We start from the raw sequence: 24,290 nt of genomic DNA, 5'->3' as shown, positions 1-24,290 counted from the left end.
TCAACCCTGTGTAAATCAGTCAGTTCTTAATGTATAGACTTAAAACTCAGGATTCTGTAAAAGCATACCCCGATCAGGATATGTATTTACTTATAGCTTCCTGTGCCAACCGGAAGTGCCTTAAAATGGGGTCATAGGTGCTGTTTCGAAGGTTTAAAAAAGTCAGATCTTTCCAAAACTTTAAATGTGTGAATCGGTCAACCCTCATGAACTGTAAATCAGTAATTTCGCTAAACAGATGTCAAAGAAAAGCTCTCTCTCTCACACACACACACACACACACACACACACACACACACACACACACACACACACACACAGCAAGGATGGAGTGAAAAAGTATGGTGCTTAAAGACACACAGAGCCTTAAATGCTTTTAGGGGGGATCCAGACTTCCATACCCGCTCTGGGAGCACTATACTACCGCCCCAAATCAATGGGTGCTGGCCTGAGTGATTTATGGAGGTTTTCAAAAAATATTCTGTTTTTTCTTCTCGAGTCAATGGCCTGAGTGATTTATGGAGGTTTTCAAAAAATATTCTAAGTCCAAACTTTTCATGCACCTGGTATTTTTTTGGGGTTACCAGGCGTCATTTTTCAAAACGGTTGAAATTGCTTTTAGGGGGCATCCAGAGTGTCACATGGCCGGATGAGGTAACTATTCTTGTTCTTCTTGTAACTTTCCGGTAGGCTAGAAGCTTTCCGGTGTTTTGCTGCTCGACACAGGTCGACGCAGGTATTGCACTTGATTTATCGTTATCGTAACCGTAGGTGCAGCCAAGTGGAAATACGAAAGCTTTCTAGCTATTTCGCACTGACGGTAATTTGAACACAAGAACGTTTCTAGTGAAAAGGTGCTTACACTCAGAGCCATGTATTTACACTCAGCCACCCTAGCCTTATTACGGGTTAACGTTTTGGTAATTTTGGTTGGCCAACAAAATGTAAGACTACAATGACTGCATACGTTTCCCCAAATGTTATACGAAAAAAAAATGTTTTGTTATTGATGGACAATGGCAAGGCTGCCATTGTATTTTCAGTTACATTCTGTTCAATAAAAATGGTTTACACGTTTATTTTTTAAGAAATACATGGAACTACAACCGAATAAAACACCATTAACCATCATGCATTGCTTACATTCATTCTATCCTGAAAAGTCTGTTCAGAAAAATCGAAAACAGTACATATAGGCATAAAACCACAATGTTTTAATAGGGATTAAATAAAGACAATATATATATATATATAACCTCTTATGGTTAAATGGTTAAAAAAAGACAAAATATCTATATATTCATAACGTAAAATAAATAATACAGGCGATCGCGTCTATGGTTGTTGCAACGGCTTGTGTGTCGCCTACTGGTTAAATTCGTGTCTTTTCGCACGAATTAAGTAGCACAGAAATTAGTGTATTTTCGCACGAATTAAGTAGCACAGAAATTCGTGTATTTTCAAACGAATTGAACCACCCCAAAAATGCACAAAAAACGCACGAAATCTGCTGCAATACATTTTGTACATATATGCGCGAATTGAATGTGAGGCTGGGCTGCTGTTACACACTGTCACAACACGTGCCTGACGGCAAAAGTGCATTGTGAGTGACGTCACCAGCAGGCCAGCAGCAATTTCAGTAAATTGCAAATCATTGTTGAATGACTGCAGTTACAGTAGTACGGGTTCGACGAGCCAAACCCAATGAATATACACTGCTCAAAAAAATAAAGGGAACACTATAATAACACATCCTAGATCTGAATGAATGAAATATTCTTATTAAATACTTTTTTCTTTACATAGTTGAATGTGCTGACAACAAAATCACACAAATTATCAATGGAAATCAAATTTATCAACCCATGGAGGTCTGGATTTGGAGTCACACTCAAAATTAAAGTGGAAAACCACACTACAGGCTGATCCAACTTTGATGTAATGTCCTTAAAACAAGTCAAAATTAGGCTCAGTAGTGTGTGTGGCCTCCACGTGCCTGTATGACCTCCCTACAACGCCTGGGCATGCTCCTGATGAGGTGGCGGATGGTCTCCTGAGGGATCTCCCAGACCTGGACTAAAGCATCCGCCAACTCCTGGACAGTCTGTGGTGCAACGTGGCGTTGGTGGATGGAGCGAGACATGATGTCCCAGATGTGCTCAATTGGATTCAGGTCTGGGGAACGGGCGGGCCAGTCCATAGCATCAATGCCTTCCTCTTGCAGGAACTGCTGACACACTCCAGCCACATGAGGTCTAGCATTGTCTTGCATTAGGAGGAACCCAGGGCCAACCGCACCAGCATATGGTCTCACAAGGGGTCTGAGGATCTCATCTCGGTACCTAATGGCAGTCAGGCTACCTCTGGCAAGCACATGGAGGGCTGTGCGCCCCCCCCAAAGAAATGCCACCCCACACCATGACTGACCCACCGCCAAACCGGTCATGCTGGAGGATGTTGCAGGCAGCAGAACGTTCTCCATGGCGCCTCCAGACTCTGTCACGTCTGTCACATGTGCTCAGTGTGAACCTGCTTTCATATGTGAAAAGCACAGGGCGCCAGTGGCGAATTTGCCAATCTTGGTGTTCTCTGGCAAATGCCAAACGTCCTGCACGGTGTTGGGCTGTAAGCACAACCCCCACCTGTGGACGTCGGGCCCTCATACCACCCTCATGGAGTCTGTTTCTGACCGTTTGAGCAGACACATGCACATTTGTGGCCTGCTGGGGGTCATTTTGCAGGGCTCTGGCAGTGCTCCTCCTACTCCTCCTTGCACAAAGGTGGAGGAAGCGGTCCTGCTGCTGGGTTGTTGCCCTCCTACGGCCTCCTCCACGTCTCCTGATGTACTGGCCTGTCTCCTGGTAGCGCCTCCATGCTCTGGACACTACGCTGACAGACACAGCAAACCTTCTTGCCACAGCTCGCATTGATGTGCCATCCTGGATGAGCTGCACTACCTGAGCCGCTTGTGTGGGTTGTAGACTCCGTCTCATGCTACCACTAGAGTGAAAGCACCGCCAGCATTCAAAAGTGACCAAAACATCAGCCAGGAAGCATTGGAACTGAGAAGTGGTCTGTGGTCACCACCTGCAGAACCACTCCTTTATTGGGGGTGTCTTGCTAATTGCCTATAATTTCTACCTGTTGTCTATTCCATTTGCACAACAGCATGTGAAATGTATTGTCAATCAGTGTTGCTTCCTAAGTGGACAGTTTGATTTCACAGAAGTGTGATTGACTTGGAGTTACATTGTGTTGTTTAAGTGTTCCCTTTATTTTTTTTGAGCAGTATAGTTGGTCACGAATATTTGATCTTGAACAGAACTTACAACATCAATCAAAATTGTACAGAAAAAAGTGGGAGTCTGTACCTGAACAAATGTCAAATCATATTTTTTACCGAGATGGCCAGTCAATTTGAGTAACGTTATTGTGAATTCTACGTAATGACCCAGTTTTACGTTATCACGCAATGACATGACAACGTCATTTAGCAACAAATCAACCTGCCTCTAGCAACTTACCCTGAAAATTAGTTGGAAACACTGGTCGGTTTAGCTACTTTCTCTCTTCGTGCCACACTGCTCCTCTCCATAAAAACATTTAAAAAGAAGAGTGCAGCGCACCTGATCTCTCTCGAGTCGAACGAAAGAATCCCAATTTAGAAAAAAATGATGGTTCCTGATAGTGATTGTGTGGGTCTCTCATCACAGGTATACATACACCAGATGTCCTACCTCTGGGTAAATTCAGTGGCTGTCTGCTCAACTCATACACAGAGCGACTCTTATCAGATCATCCAACTGCTGGTGCCTTGTGTGTGTTTAATATATTGTATCATGCTCCATATCAAATCAAAACTGAGTTGACTTATTTGATATTTGAATTGAGCGTTAACAGCATATGTGGGTGCCACTTTAGTAATTGAGATAAATTGAATAGAACACATTTGCAACTCTGGCCTGCAGTACAGTTTCTTCATTGTCATGACTAAATTCATTTTGCCCTCCACTTAAGGTCAGTATTAGATTTGTTTCTGACAATACTGAAAGAATGCATACTTTGTAGATATCTATGCTGAACAAAAATATAAACGCAACAATTTGAAAGATTTTACTGAGTTCATGTAAGGAAATCAGTCAATTGAAATGAGTTCATTAGGCCCTAATCTATGGATTTCACGTGATTGGGCAGGGGTGCAGTCAATGAGTTTTTCCCCCAAAAAAGGCTTTTATTACAGACAGAAATACTCCTCAGCACACCCCTCAAACGATCCCGCTGTTGAAGAAGCTGGATATGGATGTCCTGGGCTGGTGCGGTTACACGTGGTCTGTGGTTGTGAGGCCGGTTGGATGTACTGCCAAATTCTCTAAAAGGAGGCAGCTTATGGTAGACATTCCTGCAGTTAGCATGCAAATTATGCACTCCCTCAAAACTTGATACATCTGTTGCATTGTGTAGTTTTGTCACACAACACATTTTAAAGTGGCCTTTTATTGTCTTCAGCACAAGGGGCACCTGTGTAATGATAAGTGTTTAATCAGCTTCTTGAAATGCTCACTAACAGGGATGTAAACAAATTTGTGCAAAAACTTTGAGAAATAAGCTTTATGTGCGTATGGATTAGGGATTCATGGGCTTGAGAGTAACATTGGGTGTTCCAAATCTGAGTGGAGTGGCTTTGAAGTTTGACGGTTTAATTGTGTTGCACAACATACATCACAAGACTTAATTGTACAGACAGTTTATCAAAGTATGTTAAAGTAACTGGTTACTGTTTTTTTCTTCTCTCTGCTAGTCTTACCATCTCAGTATGAGCCTCCACACATTGAACAGCCTGCATCTGGTGCCCAAGCAGGACTCCGTGGCTAACCAGCTGGTGAGTGGAGCCTTGCAGCTGGCCAGGAACACCGCCCTCTTCCTGGATGAGATGCAGGTGGAGCAGGGTCAACTGGACACCTCAGGTAACAGGAGGGGGTTCTGGGAACCACAGGGAACATTGAGGAGCAACTAGGGCCAGAGTTTGACCCTGAGCCACTAGGCCCAGGGACGAGGCCCTGCCCAGAAACAACCTCTAGCCTAAGACACTTGTGTAGATCAGAGAGAGTATTTGATAGATGTGCACATTGGGGTAATTGCTCCACCTTGCTCTCTGATAGGCTGGGTAGAATTCTAGACATTGCTTATAGCTGTCTTATTCGCTTATATCTCCAAGTGGGGGGTAGGGAGAAGGGTTGTTTCTGGGCATGCTGAAAGATGTACTGTATGGACTGGGAACTAGTTTAAGATACCCACAGAAGTGTCTCTAGCTTTTTGTGCAACAGCCATGGTATATTCATTAATTTAGTATACCAATTGCAGTAGTGCAATGTCATTTAATCCATTGAATAGCCTTGTGTTGTCGTAATATGTTCATAGAAATGTGTCCTGTTGTAGGTGTGCGGAACATCCCGGCTCTGGGGAACCTGATCTCCTGGCAGAAGGTTGATTGACTTCAACTACCACAAGATGGAATTCCCCTGCAATATTAACGTGCTCATCACGTCAGAGGGCAGATCCCTGCTGCCGGTGAGGACAGACAAAGGCGTCAAATCAAATTTTATTGGCCACATCCGCAATACCATCTGATAAGTATGTGTGTGTAGTGAAATGCTTGTGTTCCTAGCTCCAACAGTGCAGTAGTATCTAACAATTCCCAATACACACAAATCTAAAAGTAAAAGAATGGAATTAAGAAATATATAAATATTAGATTGAGCAATGTCAGAGTGGCATTGACTAAAATGTAGTGTATACTTATGAGATGACTAAAGCAGTATTTAAACATTATTAAAGTGACTAGTGTTCCATTAAAGTGGCCAGTGATTCCAAGTCTATGTATATAGGGTAGCAGCCTCTAAGGTGCAGGGTTGAGTAACCGGGTGGAAGATGGCTAGTGATGTCTATTTAAGTCTGATGGCCATGAGATAGAAGCTGTTTTTCAGTCTCTCGGTCCCAGCTTTGATTCACCTGTACTGACCTCGCCTTCTGGATGATAGCGGGGTGAACAGGCTGTGGAGAGGGTTGTTGTCCTTGATCTTTTTGGCCTTCCTGTGATATTGGGTGCTGTAGGTGTCCTGGAGGACAAGTAGTTTGCCCCCGGTGATGCGTTGGGCAGACCGCACCACCCTCTGGAGAGCCCTGCGGGCGGTGCTGTTGCCGTACCAAGCGATGATACAGGATGCTATCAATTGAGCATCTAACAGTTTTAGGGGCCAAGCCAAATTTCTTCAGCCTCCTGACCTCTTCACCACACTGTCTGTGTAGACCAATTCAGATCGTCAGTGATGTGTATGCAGAGGAACTTGAAGCTTTCTGCGTTCCCGTTGATGTGGATAGGGGTGTGCTCCCTCTGCTGTTTCCTGAAGTTCACGATAAGCTCCTTTGTTTTGTTGACGTTGAGTGAGAGGTTATTTACCTGGCACCACTCTCCCAGGGCCCTCACCCCCTCCCTGTAGGCTGGCTCGTCATTGATGGTAATCAGGCCTACTACTGTTGTCGTCTGCAAACTTGATATGTGAGTTGCATGGGTGAACAGGAAGGGGCTGAGCACGCACGTTTGTGGGGCCCCTGTGTTGAGGATCAGTGAAGTGGAGCTGTTGTTTCCTACCTTCACTACCTGGGGACGGCCCGTCAGGAGTCCAGAACCCAGTTGCACAGGAAGGGGTTCAGACCAAGGGCCCCGAGCTTAATGATGAGCTTGGAGGGTACTATGGTGTTGAATGCTGAGCTATAGTTAATGAACAGCATTCTTACATAGGTATTCCTCTTGTCCAGATGGGGTAGGACAGAGTGATGGCAATTGCATTGTCTGTGGTTCTATTAGGGGGGTAAGCAAATGTGAAGTGGGTCTAGGGTGTCAGGTAAGCTAGAGGTGATATGATCCTTAACTTGCCTCTCAAAGCATTCATGATGACAAGTGAGTGCTACGGGGTGATAGCAAAGGTAACTGAACTAAATTACTTAATTTATTGCATGTAGCGTTTATATTTTTGTTCAGGGTATATTTCCAAAGAAGAGAGGCATGCATGAGAATGACTAGAGGCGGGGTGAGATAAGGGCCACTATGGATTTGGTCCCAAATATATAACCAATATAATTTAAAAGAGCTGGGTGAAAATGTTCATGCTTCAACTCATTAAACAGATGAACAGTTGGACATGTAAAATAATTGTCATCTTTAATTTACGGAAATTCTTTGTGTGTAGATAGTATTTTTCATAGACCCAGGAAAAATAATTTATACGGTAGAAATAAGAAATATATTTTAATATTCAATCAAATTTGAGTACAACATAAAAAAATGACAAGTCAGTTGTTTAAGAGAGGTGAAGTACAACCACAGACATTCAGACATGGGATTATCGCTGGAAAATGTGTTTAAATGCAGTGCAATCGTGTTTAGTCTAGTCACTCACAATGACGTAAATGTAACTTCGTAATCCCGGTTCTATGATAATGAGTGAGATGTCTCACAATTGGTATTCGCACAGGCAGATTCTCTAATGCAGGGTTTCCCCAAGCTTGGTCCTGGGGCCCCACCTGGGTGCACGTTTTGGTTTTTGCCTTAGCACTACACAGCTGATTCAAATGACCAACCCATCATCAAGCTTTGACTATTTGAATCAGTTGTGTAGAGCTAGGACAAAACCAAAACGTGCACCCTGAGAATGCCCCAGGATCAAGTTTGTAAAACCCTGCTCTAACGAAAGAACCAATCACAGCCTCTGCTGGAGACAGACGGGTCGAGTGGCGAATGAGGAGAGCCTCTCTCTTCATAAGATGCCACTCGCTCCGTCTCTGGTCATTCTCACGCCTGCCGCTCTTCCTTGTGAGCAGGGAAATGCAGTGAGATATCTCACTCATTATCATAGAACCCGGGTTATGCAAGTAACCCCAAGTTCTATTTCAAATATATCACTTCACTTTCTCACAATGGGGATATAGAATACCCTCATAGCGCCCACTTGCTCTCCGAAGCCAGACTAGTCCCAACAATATCACCCCTGAGGCACCAACACGGAGGACAGTATGCACCAACGAAGGAGCAGAAACATCCAGCTATTAAAACCTCAAACGTATGAGGGGTGGCCCAACGTGCAGTATTGCAAATAAATGCCCTTAAACAGTGCCCAAGAGCTAGTGGAATGAGCCTTCAAGCCCTCATGGGGCTGCAAACCCTTACTACTATAATAGCCTCCACTATCCAATGGGATAGCCGTTGACAAGAGCGGGGCCCTCTTGCAGGGGGGGCACCTAGGAGATGGAGAGTTGGTCACTCTTACCATGCTCTCGTTCTGAACAAAAATATAAATGCAACATATAAAGTGTTGGTTTCATGAGCTGAAATAAAAGATCCCAGAAATATTCAATACACACTAAAAGCTTATTCATTTAAAATTGTACACAAATTTGTTTACATCCCGGTTAGTGAGCATTTCTCCTTAGCCAAGATAATCCATCCACCTGACAGGTGTGGCATATCAAGAAGCTGATTAAACAGCATGAGGTCTATGCCCTCCCAGGCCCACCAATGGCTGCGCCCCTGCACAGTCATGTAAAATCCATAGATTAGGGCCTAGTTAACTTCTTTAAATTGACTGATTTCCTTATGAACTTTAACTCAAAAATGTTTGCATGTTGCGTTTTGTATTTTTGTTCAGAATAGATGTGCAAAGCTTGTACAGGACACAAACGGTGGAGATGCTCTTCTTCCATAGAAGTGAAGGGCGGCGGGTGGAAAACCATAAACTCCAAGACTAGACAATTGTAATTGCCGCTGACCTTAGGCATGAAAGCAGGGTTGGGTTACAGTGTTACCTTGGATAACCCCCGGGCAAACTGTAGGCATGAATGTTGAACTGACAGTGCATGCAGCTCACTCACTCGTTTTGCCCTATGCTAGGGCAGATATTTCATCTGCACACTTTCCAGCAGCTGCTGGGAAATTGCCTCAAGCACAATAGAAAAGTACCAAGACTGAGTTAAAGGCTTGGAGAAGGCGTAAACGACGCACTCTCTTCATAAAACATAAGAGGGCGTTTCCCTACTGTTTGAAGCCTATATGACAGGCAGAGATAACGGCTAAATAAACCTCAGTGGAGAATGCCTTCCCTCTGTCTAAAATCCTGCTAGAAGCATAAAACCTTGGATACAGAGCATTGGTAAGGAATTCTGTTTGTCTGGTCACACCACTTCTCAAATACGCACCACTTGTTCCCATACAGTGAGGATCATGGTTTCCGGGTAAGGGTGGAAAATCTCACTGTTCGCTTGGGTCAGTAGATCCCTTGCGTAATGGTAGCTGCCAGGGCTCGTCGTAAAGCGAGCTCTGCTACCCAGAGCTTTCATGGCCGTCGAGGGGCAATCATGATGAGGGATAAGCGTTGTTCCCTCACTCTGTTCAAAGAGGGGAGGATCAAGCATAGTGCAACACTCTTGGCCAAGGGACAACGGAGGGTGTGTGTCTTTCTGCGAAGCGATCTACGGTAAATCTCCCAGATCTGGGATTCCCCCTGGACAACAAGTCTGCTCCCACATTCAGTACATCAATCACACGTAATGAGAGATGTGCACTGCTCCACAGAATACTCTTGGCAGTCTGTGTAAGCGCAGAGAGCAAGTGCCATCCTGGTGGTTGATGTATGTCACCAGTAATATTGTCTGTTCTGACCAGGATGTGACCATTTCAAATGAAACACTCAGCAGTTTGAGGTAATTTATACGAGCTTGGCGGAGCTGTGGAGACCGCAGTCTGTTTATTGCTCTTCCCTCATGAACTGCGCCCCATCCTTTGACTGATGCATCTGTCGTCACCTCCTTCCTTGTTGACACTACCCCTAAAGGGAGTGCCTGAAACGAAGATCGAGGGGATCTTTCAGTGACGGAGAGCTGAGAGAGTCCGTGGAAACCTTCATCTTTCGATTGAGGTGCCGACGTGGACAGTTTTTACCCAACGCTGGAAGTGTCATTCTCAGTAGTCCTAGTGGTACTACTGAGGTGGACGCCATCAACCCAAGCACTCTGAGACATGTTTTGAGCGTGGCCGTCCAATAGTGTAGCCCGATAAGAGGGAATCCAGCTTGACGCCTAGGTATTCTATTCTCTGAGCGGGCACCAAACAGCTCTTTTTCTGGTTGATGTTGAACCCTAGCTCGGTGAAGTGGTATACAAGAGAAGCCGTGTCTAGTACCGTTTGCTTCTGTGTAGGGGAGCAAAGCAGGTAATTGTCTATGTAAGAGGATACTTTTAACCCCTCTGGGGGTGCTAGAGCCACCTCTACACACTTGAACGTTCGGGGAGCCAACGCTAGCCCGAAGAGAACAGCGAGGTATTCAGAAGCTTTGCCTTGAAAGGCGAAACTGAGAACTCCTATGTGTCGGCAGAATACTTATGTGAAAATAAGCATCCTGTGACAGCCTAGCAGTTAGGGCCGCTGCCGTGGGTTTGAATCCGGTACAAACAGCTCTCCAATCTTTGTCTTACGGTCTCTATCCCCAATAAACATATGAAGAAGTGCCCTCCTTAAAAAAAAATCAAAAGCGCCTTGCAGGTTGACTGAAATGAACCCGTCGCCTCCACAGAGCGAGACCGCACATTGAGCGTAAGCATACAGAACATGTACTTTCTGGATCCACGGATCCTCAACAGATTTCTGAGAATGGGGCGGGCATTGACTGCACATGCTCGCCAGTTTCCTGCAGCGAGTTGCTCACAAGTCAGATGACTCTTGCTCACCAGTGGTGGTCCCTGTGAGCAGATGCATAGAAGTGCACCGCTGCACGAGTGGTAGGGTTTTAGGAGTACAGATGTGCCTCTGCCCCATAGTGATCTGTTGGCTGCCTCTACCGCCGGGCACGTACCCCTAGGTCAGACGCCCCTCCTTCCCTCCAGGTGGGCGGGACCTCGATGCAGTCGCAGCGACGGACCGCTTCCCCCACTGTCGGCCTCTGGGAAAGCCGAAATGTGGGTTCACAGCCTGCTGCGTAGCTGGGGGTTTTGCGTAGCAGCGGCAGCAGGCTCAATAGCTCTGCTGTGATTGGTTTTTCCATTAGAGAATCTGCCTAAGACAACGCCCATTGTGAGATATCGAAACAGAACTGTACTTCGTCTATGGGCAGGATCCTTACTGGTACATATCTGGCAAGTGACGTCAACCATTGATGACAAATGAAAGGTGGTTTCAAAAGCACTTGGTGTAAAAAATAAAAAAATAAAAAAACTCCCATCTGGTAAATGTAAGGATTATACCCACTCCTAACATTAAAACTCCATATGGAAGGAGTGTTAACACTAAAAGAATCATGTTTTTACAAATCGGTACCTAATTCAGGTAAGAACGGTTTCTGCTCCGATTTAACTGCTCCAGTGCAGCGCATGCATTCCTAAATACAATATCAAATACAACCCTTAGCCCTGCTTAAAGCCTTATATTCCTATTGCATTACAGCTGTCATATTAAAGCTTTGGCAGTGCCAGACAATATCAGCAGGCTACTAGGAAATCATTCGGCACCCACAATTCCGAGGACAGAGAACCATTTCTTGGTTTTCTGATCCATATCTGTATTCCCAGTCATGTGAAATCCATAGATTAGGGCCTAATGAATTTATTTCAATTGGACTGATTTCCTTATAACAACTAACTCATTGAAATTATTGCATGTTGCGTTTATACACGACGTGGCCAATGTGGATACCTGCTCATTGAACATCTCATTCCAAAATCATGGGCATTAATATGGAGTTGCTATAACAGCCTCCACTCTTCTGGGAAGGCTTTCCATTAGATGTTGGAACATTGCTGCGGGGACTTGCTTCCATTCAGCCACAAGAGCATTAGTGAGGTCGGGATTGATGTTGGGCGATTAAGCCTGGCTCACAGTCGGCGTTCCAAATCATCCCAAAGGTGTTTGATGGAGTTGAGGTCAGGGCTCTGCAGGCCAGTCAAGTTCTTCCACACCAATCTCGACAAACCATTTCTGTATGGACCTTCCCCAAACTGTTGCCACAAAGTTGAAAGCATACCAATGGAGCTCATGTCCAGAGCATTGAACACCATTTAAAAACATAGGCCAGAGGATGGAATATCCCAAGATAAAGCTGACATTACCCTGAACATGATCTAATATACAGTACCAAGATCAAACAAATTATGCAACATCATGATGGAATAAACTTAACTCTAAAGGTAGATTTGCCATAAATACCTGATACAATCTCCCACTTTCATGTCCTTTTAAGGCTTACACTTTAGATTCAGGAGTGCATAAAGCATTGAAGTGTGTTTTTAATAAGCTATGGACGGACCACATTGCATATATTCTATATGCCACTGTACAGTATTTGTCAAACGTGACGGACTTAGGGCTACATAGACCTAATGCAGACATTAGGTACAACCATTTGTATGAAAATTCAATGAAATCCTATCAATCCACCAATGCTTACGGAATCTCACAAATGATTTTGGTAAGCTGTCAGTTAATAGTGACTATTGGGTATGCTCAAACCCCTTCGGAAATGTTCAGCAGCAGTGCATCTAACTCTAGCATCAACATGATCAAAAGCCAAAGTGTACGGAGATATAGTTATATGTCCATAAATATATGTTGGTCAATGAAATGGTTATAACTTAGGGAACAGATATACACACAGTACAATACTTACATATCAAACAGTATACTCTTACCGGAGTTCTTGTACGTTGGTAAATGTCCTATATTGATGGGGAATAAACTCGACAACAGTAACCAGGTTTCCATCTAACTTTTTTATGCGAGTAAAGTACATGTGGGATAGAAAAATAAAATTATTCACGACAGAATCCGCTAGAAAAGGTGGGATCTTTTTGCGTCAGTAAAATTAATTAAACGCAAATATTGATAGAATAACCATCATATCGAACTTGGAGTCACACAATGACATGTGTGGTCCACCCACTACGACTCGGAAAAGCATGGAGTGTATTATGCTACAGATGGAATAAGTTATGAGGGTGGAGAAAGTGCACGGTGATGAGTTTGATGCTGTTTTCCAATAACTATCGAGTCTTATTCTGGTGACATGACGATCGATGCTTGGCTGCCGTTTGACAAGTAAAAATAATCTTGCTCTTTTGTCCATAATAGGAAATACATCATGTAGGCAGCCTACCCGCACTCTGCAAGCTTTTGGCTAGAGAGCACGTGCAAAGACCAGTGTGGGCACATAGGTTACAGTGGGGTCCGAAATTGACACCCTTAATAAAGATGAGCAATAATGACTGTATAATTCAAATACTGAGCTATTATTGAATGCAATTATTATTTTATATTTTTATGGGGGGGAAAAAATCATTATTTTATATGAATACAATTTCTCAGAGAACGAGATTTTGTTTAACAAGTCATTAAAAAAAAGCTCAAAATTAGGGGTCAAAATTGTCATCCGTAAAGATAGAGTAGTCAAAAGTGTTGTATTTGGTCCCATATTCCTAGCACGCAATGACAATATCAAGCTTGTGACTCAAACTTGTTGGGGGGGTATGATCTTAGAAGGTCAAACTTTCTCACTCACTCAGGATTATCTGTAATCATGGTATCAAGAAGTGGTGTTTAGAAACATATTCTGTTCTTAATTACAAAAGTGACTCCAAAATAACACTATACATTATTTACCATTAATAATATGGGAACAAATACTAAACTTGACTACTTTATTTTTTATTAGTACAAAAAAAAAAAGTTTGAATGTATGTACTTGTAAGTCGCTCTGGATAAGAGCGTCTGCTAAATGACTTAAATGTAAATGTTATTTATAAGAATCTTTAGTGGAGCCAATTTTGAACCCCACCTTCTTTAGATTTTTTTAGATTACTTGTTAAACAATGTATTTTCTGAGCAATTGTATTAATATAATTTCCCCCAAAAATTTGAGCATACAATATAGCTCAATATTTGAATTATTTCATACAGTCATTGCTCATCTTCATTAAAGTTGTCAACCATTTCTGACCCCACTGTATAACAATTTGTTTTGTGACAAAACAGAGTTTAATGCGATGGAAACCTATTTACTTGTAAAAAAAAAAATTCAGAACATAGGAATTTAACCGCAAAAGTAATTATTATGTGCACTACGTTATCATGCACAGATTTTTATCCACAACAAGTCAATTTGGTGGGAAAATGAGAATATTGTTTTTATGCAGATTTTTGAGTATTCGCATGAAAATCTGTCACCAATTGGATGGAAACCGAGCTACTGATCCCCATTTATCTAGGAGTTGTATGTTTGTTTTCTTACTAGCCTAGGGTAGGTCTAATATCTAACATTGAGCTGCCCTTTGAAAATCAATAGGGACATTTGGTCGGACACTTCTACCAATGTTTTTGAAACAGAGCTATGAACTAGGCCTATATCACAAATGCCAATAGGTGCACTGCACCTATGGAATTACAAAAGTAATCAATTCAGAGCTCATCTCTCAACATGCACTGGATATTACCTACCTTATCTAATTAAGTTATTAACAATAGCCTGACATGCAAATGTAGCTGGAAAATCAATTGAAAGGAATGCTTCCGTCTTTGTCGAGCAAAACACGTCAACGAAGGTACTACGCTGCGTACAGAGCACAGACCCACTTGCGCACTCAACACATTGAAATATGTAGAGTTTCCCTGTATTTGGGTGGGAAACTGAAGCGAGGTGTAGCTATTGCCTTTTTCTGTTTGAGTCTTATTAAAGAATGTGAAACAATGTCTTTTTGCTGCTTTTCATTAAATCATTTTCTTTAGGCTATGGACTAAAATAAATTAGTTCATATGGGCAGAATATAATGCTTTGCGGTCGTGCTTCGGAAAGGAATTGCATTAGGATTAAGTACGCCGTGTATTGAGCTGGGGTATTATATACTACACAACACTGGCTGTAAACATGGTCAGGTCAACTACAAGGGGAATTGAAGAGCAGGGTTCTTAGTCAAGTCAGTGTGGGTCCCTTCTTGTGCAAGCTTATGCTACTGCTAGCTACTGTACTGGAAGTCACATACTATACTACTAACTGTACAAAAACCTGCTTAGAGGCTACAACTTTAGAAGTGCTAGATCTGTATGATCCTCGTCTGGCACTGTGTAAACATTGCCTTCAGCTCGTTCTCTTGTGTCTCATTGAGACCGGCCATTTCTGGCTCTGGGCTTTTCTGCACCTTTGCCACGGCAAAGTTGATGCCTTGGGTAAGTCCGGCCTGGGTCAGGCTGGCCACCTGCACCATGGAGCTCTTGATCTTGGCAAAGGGGGAGACTACTCGACTGCCGTTACCGTCGGCGGGCAAGGGGCCCAGGCTGCCATCCATGTGAGAGCCCAGGCTCCTCTGGGAGCTGCCAGAAGCTGCCGAGCTGAGCTTCTGGGCAGTCAGGAGATTGGGTCTGGAGGTAACATCTAGCTGGGATGGCCTGGGAGGGAGCTGGAGCTCCTTCGCCTGCACCTTCTGATCTGAACCTGGCTGCTCGTCTGGGGCCAGGGGACCTTTAGCATGTGAAGGGACATGTGGGTTCTGTGTGGGGATGCCACCAGTCATCTGCTCCCCGAATACCTCCACAGGTTTGGTCTGCGCATCTTGGATGAATTGGTGGCAATAGGCATCAATGGGCGTTCCAAAGTCTATCAGGATGGCCTCCTCACCCTCTGAGGTAGCATCGGGAGACTGGTCTTCAGGACCGGTTAGAGCTGGAGCCCCCTGCTTACTGTCACAGCCAGTGACTCTGATGTTAAGCTCCACGCTGCCTAGCCGCGGAGCTGATGCCACGATGCCGCAGCTGGGCAGCACGTAGTCCACATTCTCCAAGGAGCCGGAGCGCAGGTGTTCATCCGAGTTGTACGAATCTGAGTCGGATGACATCTCCGAGTGGTTGTCACAGAGGTCCTTCAGAGCCGGGCCGGTGTTTGCCCCCTCTGAGGTCTCCAAGCTGCTGTCAGACTTCCAGAGGGTGATCCCAATGGTGGGCTTCAGGAAGTTCACGTCGGGCTTAGTGGAGAAGGTGTTGCCCAGCCTCCCCTTGAAGGAGCCCATGTTGACATTGGACTTCTTCACCCTCTGGTTGAGAGAGGAGAACTTGTTGAGGAGGAAGCTCTTTCCCTGAGCCAGACCAGAGCTGCCAAGGACCTGGTCAGGGTGTCTGCCCATGATGTCCTCGTGAGGTTTACTGTGCCTTCTGAAACAAATGGATTGACGATATACAGTCTAGTATTTTATCCAGGGCTTCTATTCATAGTGCATATCCATGTCAATGAGATTTTGTTCTAGAACCGTAAAAGGACTAGTATAGGCAGGCTAGTATAATTGTAAAATACAGTAACTATGAGAAAATAATATAGAAAGAGTGATAATGAATTCCAACTCACCTCTCCAGTTTCTTTTCAATCACCTGCATGTCAAGTCCCATGGATTGCTTTGTTATGCAAAGCATCTCAGCTATGCACTGTAACGTGTCTGAAATATAATTAATCATTCCCACAATGGGAGGTCAGGACAAGGAATTCAAGTAATTTTGTGGCTATACGGGCAGTGTGCTTCCAGTCTACCAGATTTGATGAAATAAATAATCTTCCCATACCTTTACCGTCATCCTCAGGATTCCTTGTGACAGCCCTCAGTGTGTGAAAATACCCACTTGTCTCCTCATTCTTGTAGTGTAGACGCATACAGCAGAATTTGGGCTTCCCGAACAGAGTAGGTTCTGGGCCTAAAAAAGGACACACAGGACATGTGAGCTTTATTGATGCATTACTTAAATGTTTGTGGTAAATCAAAGGCATTATTTGCATCATTCAGAATTTGTGTACAATGAATGAAAACCGTGGCCAAAGTGTGTGCTTAGTAGCTTTACAGTGTAAAATAAATATTGAAGCTGTGAAGGACTGATTTAGACCCTGTCTACACTTTGTGGAGCTATATTTCTCTTAAGGGGAAACACTTACCTATTTCAATCTTTTCCAAACCCTCCAAGTTGAGGCGCTGGTACTGATTGACTTTGTCAGCTTCCTCATCATAGCTGTAAAAACAAAAGCAAAAAAACGATGATATAATGAACAGCTAAAACATGTAATTGACTCTTCTGTAATAAATGTAGGCACTTACTATGCAATGTAATATGCACTGTTGGACAACAGCAGGAGAACATCCACGTCTTTGCTGGTTGCATCAATAAGGCTGATGAGTAGAAAAATACGTGACAATGAGCTTTCTACATGAACAATTTGTTGAGGAACAAACACTTTCAAGATGTTGATTTTGAAGTGCGTCTTAATTTCCCCTGAGGAAATAAATAAAGCTGCATTTAATTGATGCACGTTAACAGTGTTGGGAGAACAAACACTATGAGAGCCAACTCATGAAAGGATTCAGTCAATGAAACAAAAATAGCAAAATGCAATTTGTCAAGCAAGAACTTTGCTAGGACTGGAGTGGGAGCTAATTGGAGGGATGTGTAACCTGAAAATGAGCTGTTATTGACAGAGAGGAGTGCAAACTCTCTTTGTTATATGTCTATTAACTTAAAAATCCCACCCAACCAAACAAGCTGAAATTACAGGCAGTCTTTTCAAATAGCTCTTACATTATAAGTGCATTATCATTGTGTGGAAATATATACCAAACACAGCAAAATCATGTTTTTGACTGCACTACCCCTTTAAGTTTAGAGTTGTGATTTGTGAATGGTTCCAGCACCAACCTCATGTCACAGTCGATGAGGGCCCAGCCACCATGGAACTTCTCGTCGTCGGGCAGCAGTAGCTGCATGTAAGTCTGTAGCAGGAGGCTGACCTGCTCCTGGGTTACTCTCTGGCTCTCCTGCTCTTTCTCCTCATGCTCCTTCTCCTTACTGAAAATGGAGTACAGGTCCTCTGTCACAGGATGGCCCATCATCAGGTCTAGAGAGAGGTGGGAGGGAAGAACGATTGAGTCACGGTTTTAAGACTAAACAAATGAGGGTGGAATCCATTTTTATAACACTTTACTTAGAGCCTGCAGGTATAATGCTATTTAACTTGTTATAAGCATAAACACACACACTACCATTCAAAAGTTTGGGGTCACTTAGAAATGTCCTTGTTTTTGAAAGAAAATCTTTTTTTTTGTCCATTTCAAATAACATCAAATTGATCAGAAATACAGTGTAGACATTGTTAATGTTGTAAATGACTATTGTAGATGGAAACGGCTGATTTTTCTTTTACGGAAATCTACAGAGGCCCATTATCAGCAACCATCACTCCTGTGTTCCAATGGCACATTCTGTTAGCTAATCCAAGTCGATCATTAGAAAACCCTTTTGCAATTATGTTAGCACAGCTGAAAACTGTTGTCCTGATTTAAAGAAGCAATAAAACTGGCTAGCGGAGTAGAAAACTTGAAAATAAAGGAGAGCCGCACACTCTAGGAGCTCAGATGCAAAAATGTAATTACCAACGTTTCGACAGCCAAGCTGTCTTCATCAGGGTATAATCACAAACACTGCGGGATGACTCGTTTATATAGTGTCAAAAGATGCACAGGTGTCTGTAATCATGGCCAAGAGTGGCCTAATATTATTGGTTAATTCTCAAATATTAAAATGACATACAAAGAACAGCATACAAAAAACAAATGGATAGCAGACGATCATAGATTCATTTTAGACTACACAAGCTTACAAACAATTACAATGGCAAAGTCACAAGAATGGCTTCAGATCAAAGTCTACGTTGAGACCGAAGGGAGCAAGGGTCTTTAAGTTAAAGATCCAGCCAGCCTCTCGTTTTAACAATAAATTATCAAGGTCACCCCCTCTCCTAGGGAGGGTGACATGTTCGATGCCAATATAACGAAGAGACGAAATCGAGAGGCCTGCCTCCAAAAAGTGGGCCGCAACTGGGTAATTCAAGTTTTTGCACGTAATGGTGCTACGATGCTCTGAGATAAGTACTTTTAATTCGCGCTTTGTTTTACCCACATAATTTTTACCACAAGGACAAGTTATAAGATAAATAACTGCCTTAGTGGAGCGCGTGATAACATCTTTGATTGGGATCGATTTCCCTGTTTGTGGGTGTTTTGAAGGATCTGCATTTATAAGTGCCATTGCATTGAGAACAGCCATTACACTTGTAATTTCCATCTAGTAGGGGCGCAAATAGACGTTGTTCAGGAATATCTTGGGGTGGTAAATCAGAGTGTACCAATTGGTCTCTGAGATTTCTCAGAGACCAATTGGAATACCGCGAGAATACGACCAAGGGAAGGTCCGAAAACACATTACCGAGACTATCATCGGATTTTATAATGTGCCAATGTTTGTGAACGATTCCCTTAATTTGTTCAGAGCGCTTTGAATAGCGGGTAGTTAGAATGCAAGAATGCGTCTTTTTGCGAGACTGCCCTTGAAAAAGGTAATGTCTCATTTTATTTAGAATTAGAATTTAGGGGTCTAAATTAGGGGTCTAAATTAGAATTTAGACCCCAAACTTTTGAACGATAGTGTATATATATTTTTTTCCTGACTCACAATGGCTATTGATATTTAGTCAGGATCATTATGATATGATTAATAACACATAAGGGGATCATGCATGCTCATTACACATTTTAGGATTAATTATAACTGCATCATACCTGCAGGCTTTAAGTAAAGTATTACAGGTCACTTCTTACCAATGACTGCTTGTCTGTATGCGTCCCTGAAGCGGTTCAGATAGTAGCGGTTGGCTGAGTTCACGCCATCTTTCATCACCCCGGCCAGTTTTCTCTCCCCCGTTCTGGTGAAGTCTCCCTGTATATGGGATTACAGACAGAGGATGTCAAAAACAAGCAAGATATTGCACAGTCAATGTCTGATCCGTTCCACAAAAGTAGTAGGCAGGAAAAGGGTTTTATACTCTTCTTGGCTTAGGGCTCTGTAGTGTAAACACTTTGCTGTTATTGGCTTTATTGAGGAAAAGTTTTATTTACTCTAACCAGGTTTCCATCCAACATTTTGATGTGAATAAAGTACATGCCGAATAAAATGTAACATCAGGCCTGATGGAAACAGCTAATTTGATCGGTAAACTTTCCAAATGTCAACTAGATTCAGCCATGGGCCAATTTTTTTCTTGAGCGGATAGTCGGGGGCCGCAAGAAGCCTAAACAGATGTAATATTTGACTAAAACAATCATTTCAAACCTTGATTACATTTGGGGACATTGCCCTGCGTAGGGTGCCGTCTTTCAGATGGGACGTTAAAACAGTCCTGACTCTCTGTGGTCATTCAAAATCCCATGGAACTTAATTGTAAGATTAGGGGTATTCACCCCTGTATCATGGCTAAATTCCCAACCTGACCACATTCCATCATTGTCACCTAATCATCCCCCTCATTCCTAATTGGCATATCACTCCTCACCTCTCCACATGATAGCTGATGTGTGGTGAGCATTCTGGCACAAAATTTGTTGCCATGCATCACAGAGGTGGGTGCAACACATTGATGGTGGATGAGGTGAATTTCCCCCACCTATGTGCAGCACTCTGAGTACCTCAGTTGCTAGAAAAGCGTTATATAAATCCAGTCAATTATTATTAAATTATTATTTATATTCGGTCACATCTCTCTTATGCGTGGGAATAATTGGGACAGATTTCCTAAATTACAATCACTTGGAGCTGATTTCCTGGTATTTTTAGTCATATGTACAACAATAAATTCCAAATAAAATTAATATATAACAAAATGCTGCTCAGAAAACTTGGGGGCCAATTAAAACCTACCCCGGGGTCCAAACTCGGCCCGTGGGCCGCCAGTTGAGGAACCCTGCAATATACGCTAGAAAAAGGAGGGATATTTATGTGTCTGTAAAATTAATTATGCCATGATATCGAAGTAATGATGGCTATTATATTGTGTGGTCCTCCCAGTATGACTCAGGAAAGCATAACATTTATAGGCTACAGATGAAATAAGTTATGATGAATTTTACAGGCTGGTGAAAATGCAAGGTGATGAGCTTGATGCTCCTTTCCAATAAATATCGAGGGTCTTATTCTGGTGACATGATCATCGATGCTTGGTTGCCGTTTGACAAATAAAAAGAATATTCCTCTTTTGTCCATAATAATCTCATCATGTAGGCTATACCCGCACTATATATGTGAGCTGCTCGCTAGAGCGCACTTGCCAATACCAGAGTGGGCACAATCGCTATACAATGCAATTTTTTGTAACAAAACATCAGCAGAGTTGAAAATCTGTTGGAAAAACATTTTACTTATGTTTTATTCTGTACATGGGAATTTAACCGCAAAAGCTATTTATCCGCAACAAGACAATTTGATGGAAACATCGCTGGTGGGAAGATGCACATATCATTTTTATGCAGATTTTTGACTATTCACATGAAAATCTGTAACCAATTGACTGTGATATGTGGTTGTCTTACCTAGCTCCTAGATGACTGCACTAATTAAGTCGCTCAGGATAAGAGTCTGCTAGATTACAAAAAATGTCAAATGTAATGCCATGGTTGAGGCTTTTTAAAATTTTGATCTAACCTTTATTTAACTAGGCAAGTCAGTTAAGAACAAATTCTTATTTACAATGACGGCCTACACCAGCCAAACCTGGACCAATTGTGCGTCGCCCTATGGGACTTTCAATCACGGCAGGTTGTGATACAGCCTGCACTAATCTAAAAGAAAGTGGGGGGAAAAGTTGTAGAACTCTTCTTTATTTTCTCCATCCTCCTGGTGTACTTTTCTTCCTGGATGTTTCCAAGTTGACATACACCGAGTGTACAAAACATTAGGAACAACTTCCTAATATATACACTACCGTTCAAAACTTTGGGGTCACTTAGAAATGTCCTTGTTTTTGAAAGAAAAGCACATTTTTTGTCCATTAAAATAACATCAAATTGATCAGAAACAAGGTGTAGACATTGTTAATGTTGTAAATGACTATTATGGAAACGGCTGATTTTTTATGGACTATCTACCTAGGCGTACAGAGGCCCATTATCAGCAACCATCACTCCTGTGTTCCAATGGCACATTGTGTTAGCTAATCCAAGTGTATCATTTTAAAAGGCTAATTGATCATTAGAAACCCCTTTTGCAATTATGTTAGCACAGCTGAAAACTGTTGACCTGATTAGAGAAGCAATAAAACTGGCCTTCTTTAGAATAGTTGAGTATCTGGAGCATCAGCATTTATGGGTTCGATTACAGGCTCAAAATGGCCAGAAACAAAGAACTTTCTTCTGAAACTTGTCAGTCTATTCTTGTTCTGAGAAATAGATGGCATCATGAGGCAGGAAAATTATGTGGATATATTGAAGCAAAGTCTCAAGACATCCGTCAGGAAGTTAAAGCTTGGTCGCAAATGGGTCTTCCAAATGGACAATGACCCCAAGCATACTTCCAAAGTTGTGACAAAATGGCTTGAGGGCAACAATGTCAAGATATTGGAGTGGCCATCACTAAGCCCTGACCTCAAGCCTATAGAACATTTGTGGGCAGAACTGAAAAAGCGTGTGCGAGCAAGGAGGCCTACAAACCTGACTCAGTTACACCAGCTCTGTCAGGAGGAATGGGCCAAAATTCACCCAACTTATTGTGGGAAGCTTGTGGAATGCTACCCAAAATGTTTGACCCAAGTTTAACAATTTAAAGCCAATGCTACCAAATACTAATTGAGTGTATGTAAACTTCTGACCCACTGGGAATGTGATGAAAGAAATAAAAGCTGAAATAAATCATTCTACTATTATTCTAACATTTCACATTCTTAAAATAAAGTTGAGATCCTAACTGACCTAAGACAGGGAATTTTTACTGGGATTAGATGTCAGGAATTGTGAAAAATTGAGTTTAAATGTATTTGGCTAAGGTATATGTAAACTTCTGACTTCAACTGTTGGCTACTGGCCCAATGCTCTTAACCACTAGGCTACCTGCCTCCCTCATTTCTAGTTTCATTACTTGATCAATTTGCAGTGGAGGCCTACTAACTGTGGGGTAACAGGACAGTATACTGTTGGCAGATGCAAATCAAATATAGCAAACCTAATATTAGCTTAAAACTTTACACATGCTAATGATTTTACCTTGAGGGCGGCTGTGCCGGCGTACTGTCTGCTGATGGTGTCGCCGTTGTTGGCCCACATGACCTGGTAGATCCTGTAGCACTTGAGCGGCAGAGGCTGCTCAGGGGGCATCACACCCAGTTTCTTCAGCTGAGGGAGGCAGAGACAAAGTTAGGCATCAGTCACCATCGAACGTTTGCCAGAAAACTACACTTACAGTGGAATTCCACTGAAAAAGTTTAAATTTGATGTTTTGTTCTTTACCTTTTCATATGTAATATGCCAACCATTACCACATTACTATGTCTACCATTGCATCATCAGCTTTAAGTTGACATGTTCGAAGTGGGGGAATCTCACCTGTGCCTCCATTACTGCACGAGCTATGGCAGCCTGGACTACATTGGTCCTGTCCAGACAGTCCATGCAGTTGACCCGGAAAATGCCCTCCTGATGGCAGATGACTCCTGCCTGGTCCACCCTGACAGAGGAACATTCACTATGTGATGCATTGCATGTAGATATGGAGCTTCTGATCAACATGTGCGATCAATTACTGATTCATTCAAGATTTTTACTGGCCCTAAAAAAAGTCTGTTGAGGTTGGCGATGACACACTCCCACACGCACCACACACACACACACACACTTACCAGCCCCATCTCATGTCTGCGATAATATCAGAGATGGCATCTGTCAGCGTTTGCACATTCTCAAACTTCATACCTCGACTGAGAAGACAAAAGACCAATTAAAATACAGGGGAAGTTCATACTAGAATAAATAAATACAATAATTGTACTTTAGGTTATTATTTTCTTATTAGAGTTACTTATTATACTGAACAAAAACATAAAATGCAACAATTTCAAAGATTTTTGTGAGTTACAGTTCAAACAAGGAAATCAGACAATTGAAATAAATTAATAAGGCCCTATGAATTTTACATGAATGGACAGGGGCACAGCAATAGGTGGACCTGGGAGGACATAGGCCCACCCATTGGGGGCCAGGCCCAGCCAGCCAGAATGAGTTTTTCCCCATAAAAGGTCTTTATTACAGACAGAAATACTCCTCAGTTTCATCAGTTATCCGGGTGGCTGGTCTCAGATGATCCCGCGGGTGAAGAAGCCAGAAGTAGAGGTCCTGGGCTGGCGGGGTTACAC

The 24,290-nt window shown here is 42.7% G+C and overlaps 1 protein-coding gene across 1 annotated transcript; it reads right to left on the bottom strand.

The window, feature by feature from the left end:
* Nucleotides 1-12,793: 12,793 nt before the first annotated feature.
* On the bottom strand, nucleotides 12,794-23,864 carry LOC120046456 (phosphatidylinositide phosphatase SAC2-like). Its single transcript, XM_038991711.1, has 10 exons — nucleotides 23,778-23,864; nucleotides 23,485-23,605; nucleotides 23,146-23,274; nucleotides 19,717-19,834; nucleotides 17,759-17,957; nucleotides 17,164-17,235; nucleotides 17,004-17,077; nucleotides 16,640-16,768; nucleotides 16,428-16,515; nucleotides 12,794-16,237 (listed from the first exon to the last, which is right to left on the bottom strand). Exons 1-10 carry the CDS (start codon nucleotides 23,846-23,848, stop codon nucleotides 15,127-15,129), a joined length of 2,112 nt encoding a protein of 703 aa, XP_038847639.1. The 5' UTR covers nucleotides 23,849-23,864; the 3' UTR covers nucleotides 12,794-15,126.
* Nucleotides 23,865-24,290: the final 426 nt, after the last annotated feature.

The sequence above is a fragment of the Salvelinus namaycush genome, chromosome 4, assembly GCF_016432855.1.
Source record: "Salvelinus namaycush isolate Seneca chromosome 4, SaNama_1.0, whole genome shotgun sequence".
NCBI classification, from domain to species: Eukaryota; Metazoa; Chordata; class Actinopteri; order Salmoniformes; family Salmonidae; genus Salvelinus; species Salvelinus namaycush.
Note: the sequence above shows the minus strand (reverse complement) of the source record. Positions and strands in the feature narration are given on the sequence as shown.

What these genes read in the sequence shown, in the direction of transcription:
- LOC120046456 (XM_038991711.1), bottom strand. Translation starts at nt 23,848, where the DNA reads ATGAAGTTTGAGAATGTGCAAACGCTGACAGATGCCATCTCTGATATT. An exon ending in TCCTGAGGATGACGGTAAAG is followed by an intron (nt 16,516 to 16,639) that starts GTATGGGAAGAT and finishes ATTATATTTCAG; the next exon opens with ACACGTTACAGTGCATAGCT. An exon ending in ATTGAAAAGAAACTGGAGAG is followed by an intron (nt 16,238 to 16,427) that starts GTGAGTTGGAAT and finishes CATTTGTTTCAG; the next exon opens with AAGGCACAGTAAACCTCACG.